The sequence below is a fragment of the Gossypium hirsutum genome, chromosome A09 (assembly GCF_007990345.1).
Source record: "Gossypium hirsutum isolate 1008001.06 chromosome A09, Gossypium_hirsutum_v2.1, whole genome shotgun sequence".
NCBI lineage: Eukaryota > Viridiplantae > Streptophyta > Magnoliopsida > Malvales > Malvaceae > Gossypium > Gossypium hirsutum.
The window spans coordinates 76,416,089-76,433,694 of record NC_053432.1 but is presented as its reverse complement, the minus strand read 5'-3'; the positions used below and the strand labels follow the sequence as shown (position 1 = coordinate 76,433,694).

At 35.8% G+C, this 17,606-nt stretch overlaps 4 protein-coding genes, 1 long non-coding RNA gene and 2 other non-coding genes across 11 annotated transcripts; 5 read left to right on the top strand and 2 right to left on the bottom strand.

The window, feature by feature from the left end:
- The first annotated feature begins 267 nt into the window (after positions 1 to 267).
- LOC107889755 (O-fucosyltransferase 19) lies at positions 268 to 3,798 on the top strand. The gene is made up of 8 exons (XM_016814304.2): positions 268 to 1,047; positions 1,263 to 1,335; positions 1,410 to 1,480; positions 1,598 to 1,686; positions 1,766 to 1,898; positions 1,994 to 2,226; positions 2,309 to 2,785; positions 2,864 to 3,798. Exons 1-8 carry the CDS (start codon positions 526 to 528, stop codon positions 3,123 to 3,125), a joined length of 1,860 nt encoding a protein of 619 aa, XP_016669793.2. The 5' UTR covers positions 268 to 525; the 3' UTR covers positions 3,126 to 3,798.
- On the bottom strand, positions 3,554 to 6,254 carry LOC107889753 (fructokinase-like 1, chloroplastic). Of its 3 annotated transcripts, none has more exons than XM_041076852.1 (3): positions 5,283 to 6,123; positions 4,313 to 5,031; positions 3,554 to 3,866 (listed from the first exon to the last, which is right to left on the bottom strand). In XM_041076852.1, the coding sequence occupies exons 1-2, from the start codon at positions 6,030 to 6,032 to the stop codon at positions 4,339 to 4,341; spliced, it is 1,443 nt and encodes a 480-aa protein (XP_040932786.1). In that variant the 5' UTR covers positions 6,033 to 6,123; the 3' UTR covers positions 3,554 to 3,866; positions 4,313 to 4,338. The 3 variants fall into 3 exon arrangements, with proteins under 3 accessions (XP_040932786.1, XP_040932787.1, XP_016669792.1); XM_041076853.1 differs by having other exon boundaries at positions 3,554 to 3,805; XM_016814303.2 differs by lacking the exon at positions 3,554 to 3,866 and having other exon boundaries at positions 4,092 to 5,031; positions 5,283 to 6,254.
- On the top strand, positions 6,195 to 9,547 carry LOC107889754 (uncharacterized). Of its 3 annotated transcripts, none has more exons than XR_001681841.2 (4): positions 6,195 to 6,307; positions 7,884 to 7,940; positions 8,015 to 8,132; positions 8,960 to 9,547. It is a non-coding gene; the product is annotated as an uncharacterized lncRNA (long non-coding RNA). The 3 variants fall into 3 exon arrangements; XR_001681843.2 differs by having other exon boundaries at positions 7,994 to 8,132; XR_001681840.2 differs by having other exon boundaries at positions 6,238 to 6,307; positions 7,841 to 7,940; positions 7,994 to 8,132.
- LOC121206952 (small nucleolar RNA snoR26) lies at positions 8,230 to 8,317 on the top strand. The gene has a single exon (XR_005902120.1). It is a non-coding gene; the product is annotated as a small nucleolar RNA snoR26 (small nucleolar RNA).
- LOC121206954 (small nucleolar RNA snoR27) lies at positions 8,516 to 8,609 on the top strand. The gene has a single exon (XR_005902122.1). It is a non-coding gene; the product is annotated as a small nucleolar RNA snoR27 (small nucleolar RNA).
- Positions 9,548 to 10,030: 483 nt separating the features above from the next.
- LOC107889752 (tubulin beta-2 chain-like) lies at positions 10,031 to 11,808 on the top strand. Its single transcript, NM_001326766.2, has 3 exons — positions 10,031 to 10,501; positions 10,583 to 10,852; positions 10,940 to 11,808. Exons 1-3 carry the CDS (start codon positions 10,108 to 10,110, stop codon positions 11,611 to 11,613), a joined length of 1,338 nt encoding a protein of 445 aa, NP_001313695.1. The 5' UTR covers positions 10,031 to 10,107; the 3' UTR covers positions 11,614 to 11,808.
- An 871-nt stretch (positions 11,809 to 12,679) lies between these two features.
- LOC107889751 (L-type lectin-domain containing receptor kinase VIII.2) lies at positions 12,680 to 14,248 on the bottom strand. Its single transcript, XM_016814301.2, has one exon. It carries the CDS (start codon positions 13,897 to 13,899, stop codon positions 12,826 to 12,828), a length of 1,074 nt encoding a protein of 357 aa, XP_016669790.2. The 5' UTR covers positions 13,900 to 14,248; the 3' UTR covers positions 12,680 to 12,825.
- Positions 14,249 to 17,606: the final 3,358 nt, after the last annotated feature.

The following is a 17,606-nucleotide window of genomic DNA, read 5'->3' as shown; positions in this document are numbered from 1 at the left end:
AATATTTATTATTCAAATTCATTACCTACAAAATATATATATATATAAATTCAATAATAAATATGTAAAGTTTAGAATCTCATTTATTTCTAATTTTTTAAAAAAATAATTCAATTTATATAGATATAAAAGAAATTCACAAGCAAATTTAGAAATCAGAAAATGTTTTATTTATTATTATTTTAATTTTATAAACAGTAAAAAATAAATAAATATGATCATAAATCAACACTACCCTATTTACGATTTTCTTTTTCAAAGGACGATAAAATATTTGGCATGATTGCACACTGAAAAAAAAAAAACATCCGATTCTCTCAGTGAAGAAATAAAATAAGATGGTATAGATTATAAACAGAAAGGCAGGCAGTGGGAAAAAAATATATTTAAAAAGCAAAATCTTTTCACACCTCTGTTTCTGCCATACATTGCGGAACAATCCTTTCTCTCCTTTTCTTTTCCGTCTAGTTGTTTCTTCTTCTTCTTCTTCTTCCTTTGCTTTTTCCATAAACTTCCGGCGACGCCATGTCGTCGGGAGTTGCCAGCGACTGTGCAAACGGGAAACCAGTATTAGGTTGTCCCTCCACTACAAGACGACGGGTCTCAGATCTTCCAATAACACCGGAGTCCGACAGCAATAACTTATCTTCGTCTTCGGACCACCACGCCCTCGCCTATAACGATGAAGAGGCCGACAACCCCAACGGCTTGCAATCCATGATAAGGAATCTGCTGCTTCGCAGGAAGTTATTATCATTATTCTCTTGGGTCTCTGATACGTGTCATTGGGCGTTTGTTATGGCTCACAGTTTAAGATCCGGCAGGAATGCTGGCCGTAACATCCTCTCAGCTCTGCTGTTGGTGGCGGTTGTTTTGTTTTTTCTCAAAGCCTCGCGTCTCAGTAATCACGCCAAATGGGGAAGAGATAACGGCTTGTTGATCTTGCAAACGTTCACAGAGGATCGGACCTTGGCCCAACACATTATTGCCGAGACCAATGTCGAATCCCAAGCTGAACACTCCATGCCTAAAGGCGTTATTGAAAGGGTCCGTATTTCTTTTTGAGTCAATATTGAACAGCTGATTTCCACTTTCTTTGGTTTACTTCATCTTGACCCTTTGTTTACTTGGTGTTATGTTCTGCGATGGCGTTCAATTGTGCATTTACATTAATATTATGTGTGATGTCTCTTTGACTTCCTTTCTATGGATATCTATAGCTCGCAGTAAAATTCTTACTCTTTTTTTCTTTTCTTTTGCAGACCCCAGAAATTTGGAGGAAACCAGACAGTGAAAAGTATCATCAATGTGTATCCCGACCTAAGAATCGGATAAGTATGTCATGTTCCTCCCTCAACTTGTAAGGATTTCATATGTATTTTTTATTAATACCCATGAGTTCGCTTCAGGGACGGGATCAAAGACTAATGGCTATATTATCGTTCATGCCAATGGTGGACTAAATCAAATGAGAACGGGAGTAAGTTTAACTCTTAACAACTTTGTTTTTCCTAGATTTAACAATGCCTTTGGTTTTTATTTTTAGCTTTTTAATAATTGCATTAGCTAATAATATTTTGGCTCTATTGATTTACAGATTTGTGATATGGTTGCTGTTGCCAGGATAATGAATGCCACTTTGGTTCTTCCTTCTCTTGATCATGATTCATTTTGGAAAGATCCAAGGTTGTAATTGTTTGATATCAGTTTTTTTTCTTCGTGAGATTCAGAAATGTTAAATTTTTTCATAGTAAATTTTGCACAGTGATTTCAAGGAAATTTTTGACTGGAAGCACTTCATCAATGTGCTGAAAGATGACATTGACATTGTTGAGCATCTACCCCTTAGTTACAGAACAATGAAGCCCTTTGTAATGGCTCCTGTTTCCTGGTCACAGGTATGGAAAAAAACTTGAAATTTGTTAAATGCATGATGAATTCTTCATTTGATTTTCTGTTAGTGGAATGGTGTCTTAGATGGCTTCATTTGCAGGCTAGTTACTACAGAAGGGAGGTGCTTCCGTTACTAAAGCGACATAAGGTGATCAAGTTCACTCACACTGATTCGAGGCTCGCTGATAATGGCCTTGCAACCTCCATTCAAAGGCTAAGGTGCCGTGCCAATTATGAGGCTCTCCGCTATACGATAGAGATAGAGGATCTTGGGCAGACTTTAGTTGACAGACTAAGGAAAAATAATGAGCCATACATTGCTTTACATTTAAGGTATTGTCATTACTGCCATCTAGTAGTATTTCTCCTTATGAAGAGTCAAAGCCAAACAGTCAAACTCGAATCTTAATTGCAGGTATGAGAAAGATATGCTTGCTTTCACGGGCTGCATCCATAACCTTACTGCTGAAGAAGGTGATGAACTCACGGTAATGAGATACAATGTCAAACACTGGAAGGAGAAAGAGATAGATAGTGAAGAACGGCGAAGCCAAGGGGGATGTCCAATGACCCCTAGGGAAGCAGCCATGTTTCTCAAGGCAATGGGTTACCCTTCCACCACGCCTGTCTATATTGTTGCCGGAGAAATTTATGGCATCAATAGCATGGCAACATTACGTGCCGAGTATCCAAATATCTTTTCTCATTCTACTTTGGCAACTGAGGAAGAGTTGGAATTGGTCAAGCCATACCAGAATCGCCTAGCTGCATTGGATTATATTGTGGCATTTGAAAGCGATGTCTTTGTTTATACATATGATGGGAATATGGCTAAAGCAACGCAGGGTCACCGAAGGTTTGAAGGATTTCGAAAGACAATCAACCCCAACAGGTCTGTTCATATTAAGATGTTGGATACATGCACAATTTCTTTTTTGAAGCTGACATAACAATAATATATTTCTTTCAGACAAAATTTTGTCAAACTCATCGATCAGCTAGATGCGGGTGTAATATCTTGGGAAGAGTTTTCTTTGGAAGTAAAGAGTTTACATTTCGACAGGCTTGGAGCGCCGTACCTAAGACAGCCGGGGGAGTCACCACGACTGGAGGAGAATTTTTATGCAAATCCTCTTCCTGGATGCATCTGCAAAAGATCCCAGGAAAAGCAAACTAGCAGCCTGAAGCTTGAGCGGACCTTGAGTTCAGTTCAAAGACGGTATTTAAGGTAGTCAATCGTGTCAGTTGAATTATACACTGCATTTTAAATTCTTTGATTCTGGTGGTTTCCCCTGGTAAAGAGACTTGCAGCAATCACCTACTAGGCTGTGAAATCTTGTGGTTTCCGATTTCTCACTTGAATTATACAGTAGCGATTTGAGTTTTTGTTAGAGGACCGAAACCAGCAACTTAGGTAAGCAGAGAAGATGATGTATAATTCTGGGGCAAATCAGGCTAGTTCTACAGGCATACGACCATATATGTCACACTGGAATCATGATATTGATTTATTCGTTATTCTTTCAATAATTGATTGTAGAAACATAACATTTGCCAAATTAGTCTCTTACATAACGGAGACTAGTTCTCGATTTTCCCTAGCTGATATTCCATTTTCATACAAAAATAATGCTACAATGCAATGAAGCAGTCTGTCAGATGAATTCAGAAGTAGCAGTTGCCTTTCCATATTGATTATGCCGCAATATCAGGTTTAAAGAAATGAAAAAGGGAATTGAAATCCGGCAAACAGCTGATATACAATAATTTTTAGCTCATATTATCCAGTAGTATTATTGGAGTGAGAAAAGGCTGAAGAACCAACGTTCAAATGTTGAAGCATCTTCTTCATTATAGCTGTAATTCATTGCATGTTGAATGGCAGAAAGCTTGAATTGACGTTTTCGTTGGCCTGCATGATTCTGTTTTTATTATAACCAGCAGTTTGTGCTTTTGTCACCTTCATAGATGTTCTAACATTGCAGAAAGTTATAAGATAATCAGAAAACAACAGAAGATGAAGCAAATTGCCTAAACATTAACGGCAAAAGGCCAAAAGAAAATGTGGTTGTTCATCAATAGCAAGACACCTAGACAAAAGTTGATTGAATATAATATTACCAAAGTAATTTGGCTTGGGCAGCCTCCACTGTCTGATGCCTAGGGCAGACACTATTTTCAATGGCTTAAACAATATGGGATCATAAATGGAAAACTTCTGATTACAGAAAATATAATTCAACACAAGAACATATTGAGCAATCCATCCCTTACCAATACTACTCTACAAGTAACAAAGGCTTTGCCTATGGACAAGTCACTCAACATGGAATGAAAATATTTCATGCAGCCTTTTCCTCTTTTCATAAATAGTCATTGGTTACAAAGCCTCATAATCTAATAGAAAAAGGGTAAAAACCTGATATCATGTTTTCTGGTTCTCAACTACCACATTGAAGGTACATAAACCTGTTCTTTCAGATTTTGTGTAGCACTCTCGGTAGGAAAACCTCTCACAGCACCAATTGTCCATTGTGATATAATTCCTGCTGCAACTGCGAAGCGGAGCTGTCTCTCTAAGACATCTTGATTTTCAAAGATCTCAGGGTAAGTGGTCAGTTTCCTCATAATACCAGCTACAACAGCATCACCAGAACCAGTTCGATCACAAGTGAACGGTGTTATTAGCACATCTTCAGTTCCAACAACCACACCATCAAACAAAGGCGTATAATAATGTATTCTGAGCGTTCCATCAGTCACGAACAGAAATTTAAGTCCATCATGCCACAATGGAGAGATTTCCTCGCGTGTATAATGATAGTAGTCTCGCCGTTTCTTGGTTTGATCAAAACTTTCGGCGTAATATTGAGGCCTGTAATTTCTTTTCCTTTCATAATACTCTTCATCCAGTAGAAACTCCAGCTCCTGCCTTGATACCTCAATTATGTCTGCTTTGTTCCAGGCTTTCTTGATCACCTCCCTTGTTTTGTCACGTGATCTCCACAAAGGTAATGGTAAGTTCAAATCGAAAAATATGAGCCCCCCAAACTTCTTGGACCATGCAATTGCTTTAAAAAGTGTAGATCGCATGGAAGGAGAAGTTAAAACCTCTGAATTGAAGTGGAAAATCCTAGCCTGCATTAATGTTGGATATTCAATCAAGAAATTCAATGCAATCATATGTTTCACTTCAATCATCTAAGACCAAACTGGTTTCTACATTAAGAGAATAAAAGATTCAAATATCAAGTGCCCACTATTCAATCAGCAGCCTAATCAATTTCACTTCATCATAAAATGTTCCAAAAACAAAATTTGGAACTTTTCCTATAATATTAATGTGGGATTTCATTGCATAAAGATCAACAAAAAGTTAAAAAAGTTACCTCTTTGAGAACAGCAAGATTCAATTCAGAGCTAAGAAGAGAGTCCTCAGCAGATTCCTTAACAGTCTCCATCCTCAACTTCCCATTCTCATCAAACTTAACCTTCATATAAGTACACCCAGTCTTTACATTCTCATCAAACTTAACAGCTCTAGTTTGCACTCTCTCTTTATTCATCATCAAAACAAGCTCATCGCCAAACTCATCTTCCCCAACTTTCCCCATGAATGCAGCTCTCCCTCCAAGCCTAACGTGGGATATCGCCACGTTGGAAGGTGGCCCACCTGGAGCCCTCCCGAACTCCGGTGGGTCCCATTGAAGCATTTTCCAGGTGGAGTATTTGTCCGGGTGCATCTGCTCTTCGTTCACTCGAACTGTGGGTACAAACTCCTTCTGTGCAGCGCCGAAGCAGCAGATCAAAGGAGGTTCATCGTACGGAAAATCCATGCCATCGTCGAAATCCGATAGCTCCTCTTCTTCTCCCTCACTTTCCGATTCAACTGAGCCATTTTCAGTCTGGGTTTTTCTCTTGCGCCCTGTTCTCTTCGCTGTTGGAGTTTCTGGGGAAGATGAAGTTGGCTTCTTTTTCCTGCCTCGACGAGTTGGTTTTGGAGTTTCAACGGCTCCGTTGGTTTCAACTGAGGCTCTTGGTAAAGCTACAACCTTCGCAGAACTTAGAAACTGAATTCTTGGGTTCTGGGAGTTTAAAAATGGTGAGAAAGAGTGAGGAAGTTGAAGAAGTGACGCCATTCTTCCGATTCAAATCTTGTAGGGTTTATCCATTGGGGTTTTTCGTTCCTTGTCCTTCGTCTAATAAACTTTATCGGGTCATGTTTTATGGGCCTTAATTTTCGGGTCATGTAAGAAACAACAGGACATATCCAACGTAAGCAAGGACGATCCTATCCGTTAGATCAAAGTTTTCCTTTCCCTGAATCTGACATGGACCAACAAGCTGAAATTGTCTGTCGTTTTGCAACTTTCTTGTTGGTTCGGTCTCCTCGTTTCCATTCTTCTTGTCATAGGTGAGAAAATTCCCATCTTTTAGAAACTTTTTTTTTATTCTTTGTGTTCTCCAATATGATTGCTCTGTTTCAAGCTAATTTCGGGAGATAAGTTGAGATCTTTTATGTCCACGCCTCCAGGGTTTACTTCACTTGAACCTCGAAATGATAAACTTGATACGAACTAAAATCTTTTCTTCTGATGCTGTTTCTTGCATTTATAATGGTATAATTTCTGTTGCTTGTTCGTTAGTTTAATGGAAGTTAATCAAAGGTTGAATCTTTGCACAAATTATTACATTGGGTCACATTTCAAAGCAGCAATGCTTCTGTAAATATATGTTGATTTGATTCTTTTGATCTTTTCACCTGTTTGCTTTACATTTCATAGATTTTCAAGATTTGAGTATGTGCTTTGCTTAGGCAAATATGATAAGCAGGAGCTAAAACATTTAGTTAGTTCAGCTGATTGCAAGATGATTGAAAAAGTATAAAATGTGTTCCCTGCCGTTTCACATCTTATAATTTCAAAGCACTGCCATAATATTTAGGGAAACTTACCTCCAGTAATACTGGTTAAAGCTAGATAACGATAGGGATTTACAAAGAAACAAGTGGGAAAAAAGGGCCTAGAGGAACACGTCAAGTGCTTACGCAGTTCGGAAACCTAAGTTGCCTAGAGATGAATCCAATATAAAATGGAAGGGTGTAGCATATATGCATTTTGAGTTCGCTAGAACTGCTTGTAACAAGTAAAGCACAAAAACTAAAGGATTGCGGCAAGTGTTTACGCAGTGTGGAAACCTAAGTTGCCCAGAGAAAAATCCACTATAAAACCACAAGACAATCAATGATTTAAGCTCGACCCATCACTCAACTTTTGCGGCCTCACTTGTGTACATTTAGAATGAATTCACTCACTCAACTCACCTTACCAATTGAAGGTAGCTCTAGAAAACCAAAAACACTCAAAGGTATATGATAAATGCACTTCTGTAGTTCCTAATACTGGAAATGGTTTCTATTTTTCATAAATTTCAATCAAGTGAAGCTTTGATAAATAGGGTTTGTAGCTTCGACGTATCATCAATTACTAGATGATTTATCTAGAAAAATTAACCCAATCCAAAAGCCTATCCAATGTCACACTCGATCCTGATTGATTGAAATGTAGTTGAACTGGGACTCTTCTAAGTTCTAAAGCATGCTGCATCAAGCTTCCTTTACGGAAAAACATATGGATAAATACAAAAGTCAGAAACTTCCAAGTGACTCTCAGGTTGTCGACTACTTGTTGTTCATCATGTTGCAACAAGTAGACACAATAATTGGAGTAACAACTGCAAGCACCTTCTAGTATTTTACAGGGAATGCAAGATATTATTATACCCCTATCCAATCCAATAAGAAGTTTTTAGTTCTCACTATTGTATATGAGGCCCAGTGTTTGTACCGAATTTGAGAACTGAAACCTTATTTTGTGCTGTTCTTTGCAATGCGTTAGCAATACTGAATGAAGGTAGGTTCCTTACTAAACGAGGGTTAATGTGGCAGATCATTGGGTTAATACATGGATGTCATTTTGCCTGTTTGACAGTTTGTGCTAATAGGATGGGGTGCAACACTTGAGGCATTTGACATCCACCAATAAAAGGTAACTATTATTAAAAATTTTCTCAGGAAAGAGTCTACCATGTTAATGTGAAGGTCCTTTTTTTTTATTCACAGTTACTCAACTTTGCCTAACTTTGTCGCGGTTGTAGTCTTCTATCTACACTACTTTATTAACAAAAAGTGAACCAGACAGAAATATGTGTGTATGGCCTAACATGATGCCAGAAATCAGGTAGGCAAATCAAGCTGATGTAATGATAGGGTAATGGTTGCATGTTGTGAATGACTGGTATGTTTTTCTTTGTTTTTTGGCACTTAGATTTTAAAACAGGGCATCAATAAGGAGATACTAAAAAAATTATCCTTGCACTTTGATTGTCGCACAAGAAATAAAATGGGCATGTTCTCTCTGAGATCATTTTTTCTTTTCTCCGAAATCTTTCTTTGGATTAAAGATGCTACTTTCATAGTCTTACCAATCTGATAATACTTTCTTTGAAAGGAAATGATGGTAACACTAATAACTTCAAATTTCTTCTTTTGTTATGGTAGTCGGCTAAAATCGAAACCCTTGCGAGTGTTGATCTATGTTACAACGGTTAGTGAGATGATTGCATTGGATCCATGATGCTACTTTACAAAACTGGCATCATCTATCCGAACTTCCTGTTCAAGGGATTTAAGATGATGTTCCATTCTGAGATCCAGACATTTTGTAACATGTTCACTGTATATATATATATGTCTCTTTCAGGTTAAGTTCAATAGCATTAGAGCTATGTTTATTAGTCCAATTACAGTAAGGCTTAACATGTTCACTCTTAATGGAAAAATTAGTGTTTTTCTCAGTTGACATTCACTTTTTATATGAACAATGCCTGCTTTTTCCTGTAGATTTACATCAAAACTTGATTTGTTTGATTATTCACGGGTGCATTAATCACTTGGACATGATTTGTATTTTGCATTTGATTAAAGATTAGATATAAAAGTGTATATTTAACCAATATCTTGTTTAAATGGAATTTATCTTTTGCATTGTTTATATCTTTGTTTTAGGATCAGTTTGAGGCTTTGCAGGTACTATCGAACTAAGAAATTGTAGCAACCATGTGCAGTTGCATGCAGCATGCTGAGAAGCCCTTTTTCGATCTTACTAACTGCTGGGGAACTGGATGTTGACTTTGGAATGATTATTGGTCTGTTGAGTACTACATTTAGATCCTTCACCATGTGCACTGAAATTTTATAACATTCAAAAACAAATATGACCTGGAACGTGGTGACTGTACCATTGTTTTTCTCTTTTTTTCTCCTCTAAAAGAATAAAGATGAAGCTTTATTAGAAATTGCCTCAGTTGGCTAATGCTGGTTTCCATGTGTTTGTTGCACGTAGATTTAGCTGGCTGTCATGTGAATAGTTAGTTCTACAACATGGGACTATAACTTGTACTAAACTGCATTTAGGAGAATAATTGATGCATTGATTTCATGCACCATCAATTAATAATGTCAAAACAATATAAGAATAGAAGTGTGGTCATATGGTTCAACTCATAAACATGACCATTTATTCAGAAAATTCGAAACGAAGATATTTAACAAACTTGAAATTCGATATTTTATTTTTGCAATTTCTTCCTTGTGTTTTAGGAATAACTCTCGAAATTTATTATTATATTTATTTTTTAAAAATGTTTTATATATCATTAATTTTGTAAAAAAAATTATATTAAATTATTTATCATTATATTAATTTATATTTCATGTATCATTATATTAAATTATTTAAATATTATGTAACTTAACTAATTTTTTATATTCTACCATCATATTAAAAAAATATTTTAATTTTCAACAGAAATTTTTAACAAATCACATTTTTTCCCATAATTTACAAAAGTAATTTTTCTAAAAGTACTTTTGTAAAACTAGCCCCAGTCATCCTTAAACATAAAGGCTGACCGTTGAAAAGAGAAGCAAAAGAAAATTAAAATACAAAAGCAAGTATAGACAGAGCCCGCTTGGTCATTCAAAATTCAAAAATAACCCCACAAATTTGTTTACCGTTAACACCTTCACTTTTTTCTATAAAAGCTCCGTCCCTCCGCCCCCACCCTCCTCCCTTCTAACCTGCCCCGCTCTCTTTCTTCATTTCTTTCTTTTCAATCTCTGTTTCTAACAGCGTGTTTTATTCAATCCCGAAAATGCGTGAAATCCTTCACATCCAGGGAGGCCAATGCGGTAACCAAATTGGGGCTAAGTTCTGGGAAGTGGTCTGTGCTGAACACGGCATTGACTCCACCGGGAAATACCATGGGGACTCTGATCTTCAACTCGAGAGGATCAATGTTTATTACAACGAAGCTAGTTGTGGGAGGTATGTTCCCAGGGCTGTCCTCATGGATCTTGAACCTGGTACCATGGATGGTGTCAGGTCTGGTCCTTATGGTCAGATTTTCAGACCAGACAACTTTGTCTTCGGTCAATCCGGTGCTGGAAACAACTGGGCTAAAGGCCATTACACCGAAGGTGCTGAACTCATTGATTCCGTTCTTGATGTTGTCCGAAAAGAAGCCGAGAACTGTGACTGCTTGCAGGGTAAGCTTTCTTCTTTTCTTTTCTTCTTGTTTTCTTTCCATGTATGTGTTCTTAGGGTTCTATTGGTATGTATGTTTGCAGGGTTTCAGGTTTGCCACTCGCTTGGTGGAGGCACAGGATCAGGAATGGGAACTCTTTTGATTTCAAAGATCAGAGAGGAGTACCCGGACCGGATGATGCTTACTTTCTCTGTTTTCCCATCTCCAAAGGTCTCTGATACAGTGGTTGAGCCTTACAATGCTACTTTATCAGTACACCAGCTTGTCGAAAATGCGGATGAGTGTATGGTTCTAGACAATGAAGCTCTCTACGACATCTGCTTCCGTACTCTCAAGCTCACCACTCCTAGCTGTAAGAACATGCTCTTCCTTTCTGGGTTTCATTTAATCTTTAATGTGGATTGAACTAATGATCTGTTTGGTCTTCTTGTTGGTGCAGTTGGAGATCTGAACCATTTGATATCTGCTACAATGTCTGGAGTAACATGTTGTTTGAGGTTTCCTGGTCAGCTGAATTCCGATCTTAGGAAGCTCGCTGTGAATCTCATTCCCTTCCCCAGGCTTCACTTCTTCATGGTCGGTTTTGCGCCTCTTACCTCTCGTGGATCACAGCAATACCGAGCCTTAACTGTGCCTGAGCTCACCCAACAAATGTGGGATGCCAAGAACATGATGTGCGCTGCCGATCCACGCCATGGAAGGTACCTTACAGCATCGGCTATGTTCAGGGGCAAAATGAGCACCAAGGAAGTCGATGAGCAGATGCTCAATGTCCAGAACAAGAATTCATCCTACTTTGTGGAATGGATCCCAAACAATGTCAAATCAACAGTGTGCGATATCCCTCCGAATGGGTTGAAAATGGCATCAACATTCATTGGAAACTCAACTTCGATACAGGAGATGTTCAGGCGTGTGAGTGAACAGTTCACAGCCATGTTTAGGAGAAAGGCTTTCTTGCATTGGTACACGGGCGAAGGTATGGACGAGATGGAGTTCACAGAAGCAGAAAGCAACATGAATGATCTGGTGTCGGAGTATCAGCAGTACCAGGATGCAACTGCAGACGATGAAGAAGAGTATGAGGAGGAAGAGGAGGAGTATCAAGACTAATTCGGTTCTATATAGATATTAGCTTTTTCAATGTAGAACAATGCTAAAAGAAATACCAATTACCGATTGGATATCTGTATGCAATATGATGTCAAGTGCCAATATTACAGCTCTCTTCTTTCAATATTCCAACTTCAAGTGCGAATGACATATGCATGCATATATAAGCCAATCTAATCTAAACTATGTACTTGGCAAACAATCTCTCAAATTACCTGATCCCTTGGAGCCTTTCATGTTATCAAACAGAAACATAGGTGGTCTGTCATATTAGAACAAAAATGCTATAAATCGCTCACTATTCTGCAAATTTCACCAAGGCTTTATTCAGTAGTGTGTATGTGAAGAGAAGGCAAAAGTTGAACCCTTCATTGCTTATAAAATAGAAAAAATTTGAGGAAAGAAAATGAACTTTTTTATAAAATAGAAATGACTTGTTTTTATGCATTATGGTGAAAATTTATCCTCTCCCTCATTTACTTTCCTCCAAATGAACATCTAAAATTTTGTATTTCTTTTCATTTTTTCACTCATTTCTTCCATCAAGAGCATCTATGCCAACAAAGACATTATTATTAAATGTGAAATCAATGCATCAATCATCTAACAATACGAAATAAAGCACATATTTAAGTCAGCCTACCTAAACCACGAGATAGGCATGTGGCATATACTTCCAGAGACAATAATTCAGCTCACGCTCATAGATTTGTTTACACAACTTGCTCTGGAATTTATGCATTTATAATTAAGGTTACAACAAGCAACTTTGCAATCTATATTTTAAGATAAATCTCAACAAAGAGCTAAATATTTTTTCACAATTGATCACCAGCTACAAGCACCACAAAACCTGCAACTACAATTACCAAAAAGAAAAAAAAAACATCTTTGACAACTTTGTCTACTACTGTTTTGACTTTCTTGTATTCAAAATCCACAAGGTGCACACCACACTCTTTGTCTAATTCATGCATGTTTCCTCAATTCAGATCACAGTTACAGATTTCTTACACAACTTTGCTAAAAAATCATGCATTTACAATTAAGGCTACGACAAGCAAGATAAGTAAATCTCAATGCTTTCATCATTAAACACTAATTAACAAACAGTTACATTTTTCACAATTGGTCATCAGCTATAAGCGCACACAAAACCTGCAACTACAATTACAGAAAAAAAAAAGATGATCAATTTACAACATAAAACATCTATTTCGTGTCATCTTTGACAACTTCGTCTACTACTATTTTGACTTTCTTGTATTCAAATTCCACAGGGTGCACACTACACTCTTCAGGCGCTACCGGACGCCTAGCACCAAGTGTGGTCCATAGATGTAGCAGGCAAGAAGCTGTCAGCACTCCACAAGCGCAACCGAAGATGAACATGGCAAGCACTTTCCATAAACAATTGCTACTCTTGTGTGCCGTTGTTGAAGGCTCGGGGTTCTTTGAAATAGCCTCAGGATCAAGTGGTTGAGAATGCATCCAATTTGGAACCTGCCTTAGCTTAAAGCTCCACAAGTGAATAAAGCATGTCTGAGAAGAGTTCCCATTTGAAGAGCTTAAGCCCACAAACACTTCCTCATCCTTCCACAGGGTGGCCAAGTCGATTGAGTGTGAAAGCCATGGTTCATTAGGCCTGGTACTACTAGATTCACTCAACCTAATCTCTAGTCTCTTTGAAGTTGCCTCATAATCAATCCAAGAATGCAACTTTTCCCCATTGTTTAATACCAAATTGACAGATGATAAATTTCTCACTTTAACTGATACAAGACTACCCACATCAATCCCCACATGGTTTTCATTCAAACCACCATACTTGCCATCTTTGGAGGTATCAAATTCTACATCAACAATACCCTTTTTACCTTTCTCCTTCAACCCAAAGGAAATCCCAAACGAACTATTGCCCAATACACTAACATTAAAAATACTAGGAACCATAACAAAAGCCAAACCATCACCCTTCTCATGTGACATTGAGAAAGAAAAGTAGGTTGAAAAAGAAGCAAAGTTCCTAACTTTACCTTCAACAAGCTTGATAGGTTTCTTATACATGACCCTTCCAGCACTCCATTTCACAGAGTTAGTGAGTTGAATCACAGAGCCATGATCAGCAACATGTGCATCCCCATATAAAGCAATCTTAGACTCAAAGTTGGGATCTTCACCGAAAGTTTTGAAGGAAAAGGAGGAACTTTGTTCTGCAGCAACGAATTTTAAATGGAAAAGGATAAGGGCAGTGAAGAAGTACATGGGAATGGTGAATGAGGCCATTGCTGAAATGGGTTAGAGGTTTAGAGCTAAATCTGAAACTTCGTTTTGGTTGGACTGCTAGAAATTGCCGGTTGATGATTCCCTTCACAAATTAGGGTTATGGGTGAAGAAGCAGCAGAGAAAAGAAACTAGAGGTTGGTTTGGAGGTTGTGAAAATTAAATACAAACTTTACTCGTTTCTGCAACTCCTTTTCATTTTCTCCCTCTGTCAGTGGTTGCTGACTGAGGGAATATTATTATAATCAACATTTTTCAGTTTTGCACTTGCTACTTTTTTTTCTAACTTCTCAAATTTTACTTCATTTTTATTTTTATTTTCACAATTTACAATTTTTTCTAAAAACCCAGATTTCATTTTTTGTTAGTTCCAACTTACAAATCATTTTGGTCGTAAATTAAAAAATTTGGAAACAAATGTGGATAAATTTGGAATTTATTGGAATGAAGAGTTACCAATGTGTTAAAGCGCAACAACAAAAAAGGAGGTTAAAAAGGAAAGATAAATGTTTTGTCAAAGCATAGACAATGCGTGTGAAAAGTAAGTGTCACAATTCTCAGGTCTTTATCAATTCTAAGCAAAATCCCTCCACTTTTAATTTCCCTTTTTGTTTTAAATTGATTTTTTTTTGTTTTATTTTAGGGTAAATTATAAAGATAGTTATTTAATTATCAAAAATTTTTATTTTAATTACTTAAAATAAAATTTTTATAATTTAAACATTTACATTATATAATTCGATCATTTTGATCATTTACGTTAAAATCATAAACGGAAAGTTAATATGACAGTTACGCTCAATTTTTACATATTATAATATAAAATACATAAATATAATAAATTTTAAAAATAAATAAACATAAAAAATATTGTTGTATAAAAATAAATATTTAAAAAATATAATAATAAATTTAAATTTTATATTAATATTAATATTAATATTAAATAAAATAAAAATCCCCCGCCCCACCACCGGACCTTCTCCCACCCCCACCCCCACCAGTGATTTCCATGGAAAAATCCCGGAATCGACTGTTGTTCAAATTCAAGAACTTACAATCCATTTAGAGAAGACAAATCAGAGACTTCTCCAGAAAAAAAAAGCGTTGCACCCCAAATCCAAGTAGTATAGGCCATAACATTTTTTCAGGTCCTCGGAAATCTTGCCATGAAAAGAATTGTTCTCAACATCAATCTTCTCCAATGCCTGCAACTCGCAGATTGAATCAAAAGGAAGATACCCAACAATTTGTTGTTAGGGAAGATTGATTCCGTTGACGAATCCAGTGGAATTGTAAACAACTCCGCTGCCTCTCTGCTCTGCTTCACCACCCGCTATGGTATGGGAAAATCGAAAAAAGCTTAAAAGCCAAATTCGACTCCCAACCCATATGTTTAGCGGTTATTGACAAACCAAGACAAGTGTGTTAAAATTTATTATTATATTTTTGAAAATATTTGTGTTTTTTTACTTTTTTAATTTTAGAATTAGAATATTATTTATAAATTTTGATGGTTAATTTTTTAAATCATTATTAAATTAATATAATATGTAAAAATTAAGGGTTAAAATTATTATTGTACTATCACATTAACTTATCATTTGTGATTTTAATAGAAGTCATCAAAATTACTAAACTATGTAATGTGCTTAAATTATAAATTTTTTATTTTAAATATATAAAAATAAAAAAAATTATAATTAAATGAATATTAATACAATTTAGCGTTTATTTTAACAAGAGGAAAAGAATGAGATTCTCTGTTGTTGGAAGAGAGGGACCATTTTCTAACGTGCGAAGGGTCAGGCTTCGATAAACCCACCAACCAACATTAAAAAAGAAACAAACTTTTTATCTTTCTTTTTTGGTTTGAAATTTCGGTAAGTACACTTAAATTAAACCATTAAATGGAAAATAGGTATTTTATTCATAAAATCTTATTGATGGAATTCATTGTTAATGATTAAGAAGGAAAGTAAGGTTGAATTTTAGTATCCATTTGAAACATAGAATTGGAAAGAAGGTTGAACAATGTGTTTGGAAATTGACCCTTGTTGTCTCTCTCTCTCTCAGCAGCATTTAATAGGAGACTGGGTAAAAGGGTTGGCAGTCACTTGTTGCATTAAAGAGCCCTTCATTAATGACATCACTCAAGCCCTAGGATGATATGATTCGTGAGAAAGAATCTGCGGATTTTTGGTGGGTAAAGGGACCTTTGCATTCATTAATCGTACTTGCTTTTAAAACTACTCGCCTGTACTCTCCTGCCTCATCCATTTCAGCAACTCTTATATATATATAAGTTTATATTTAATGTGCCGTTAGTAAATTATTTTATATTAAAATTTTTAAGAATAAATTAAACGAATTGCACAATGCAACAAAGTTTAGAAGCATTGTGATAGGGTTGTGCATGGAATTTGAAAACATGGAAGGGGAGGGGACCATTGGCTTTTGAGGTCTTAAATGAATCTTGTGACCACTGCTTCTTTATTCGCTGTTATTTAAAACCCTATCGGTTTTGTTGGTTTTCAATTAACTCTTTACGGATTAAAATTAAATTATAAATTATTAAGAATTTAAAATATAATTTTATCGTTTATGAATTTATAGTTAAAAAATTTTATATAATTTTCTTTTTAAAATAAAATTTTGTCATAAATTTATAATTTAATAATTTGTAACGAGACTAAATTACATTTTTCATTTTTGAAAATCAAGACACTTGCCTACATCCTTGTATTCTACCATCTTTACATATGTTTATGGGGTTGTAATTAGATTAACAAAATATACATTAGTAAATACATTTATTTCCTATAATAAGAGAAATTGTTTGGGTAAAATATATTAGTAGTCTTTTAATTATTAATAAAATTTTTTGATCACTCAATTATTAGTAAAAAAATTTGGTCAACTCACTATGAAAAATTACAAAATGATCATTCAACAGTTTTATTTTGTTTTATTTTTCTAATCACCTGTAACACCCCTTACCCGTATCCAACACCGGAATAGGGTACGAGGCATTACCAAAACACATACACTTGTAAACGTATTTAACCGAGTTATAAAATTTCATCAAAATTAAAACTTTCAAAATAATTAACATGTTTCTATAACTTTTCACAATATATCCTCAAAATATTATAATCATAATAATTAGGGCCTGCGAGACCCGATACATACTCATGCAATTTAATGCTTCATTTCCATTTCATTCAATTCGCAATTTCTCATGCTCATAATTTAAATCATATCACTAGCAATTTCCATTTAATTCACGTACAATTCAATGACATCAAATTCAAAACTAATACGTATTTACCATTTAACTCAATGTTTATTGATTATACCATTCAATAACACATTTATGAAATTCTCAATTTAGCAATGAAAATATCACTTTAGTTTGAATAACAACATCGTTCTGATATAAATACACTACCACTTATCCATTTACTTTAATTCTTTTGGGCCCATTTGTCACTTACCATCCTTAATCAAATTAGGGAACGGTCACGGAAAATTGAGTACTTCACTTTCACTTTGCCATAGTATAACTATGGTCTTACGTATGATCACTTATCACTTGTCCCTGATCAGATAAGTGTAGCCACCTATCACTTTGTTTCTTGATCAGATAAGTGTAGCCACTTATCACTTTGTTTCTTGATCAGATAAGTGTAGCCACTTATCACTTTGTC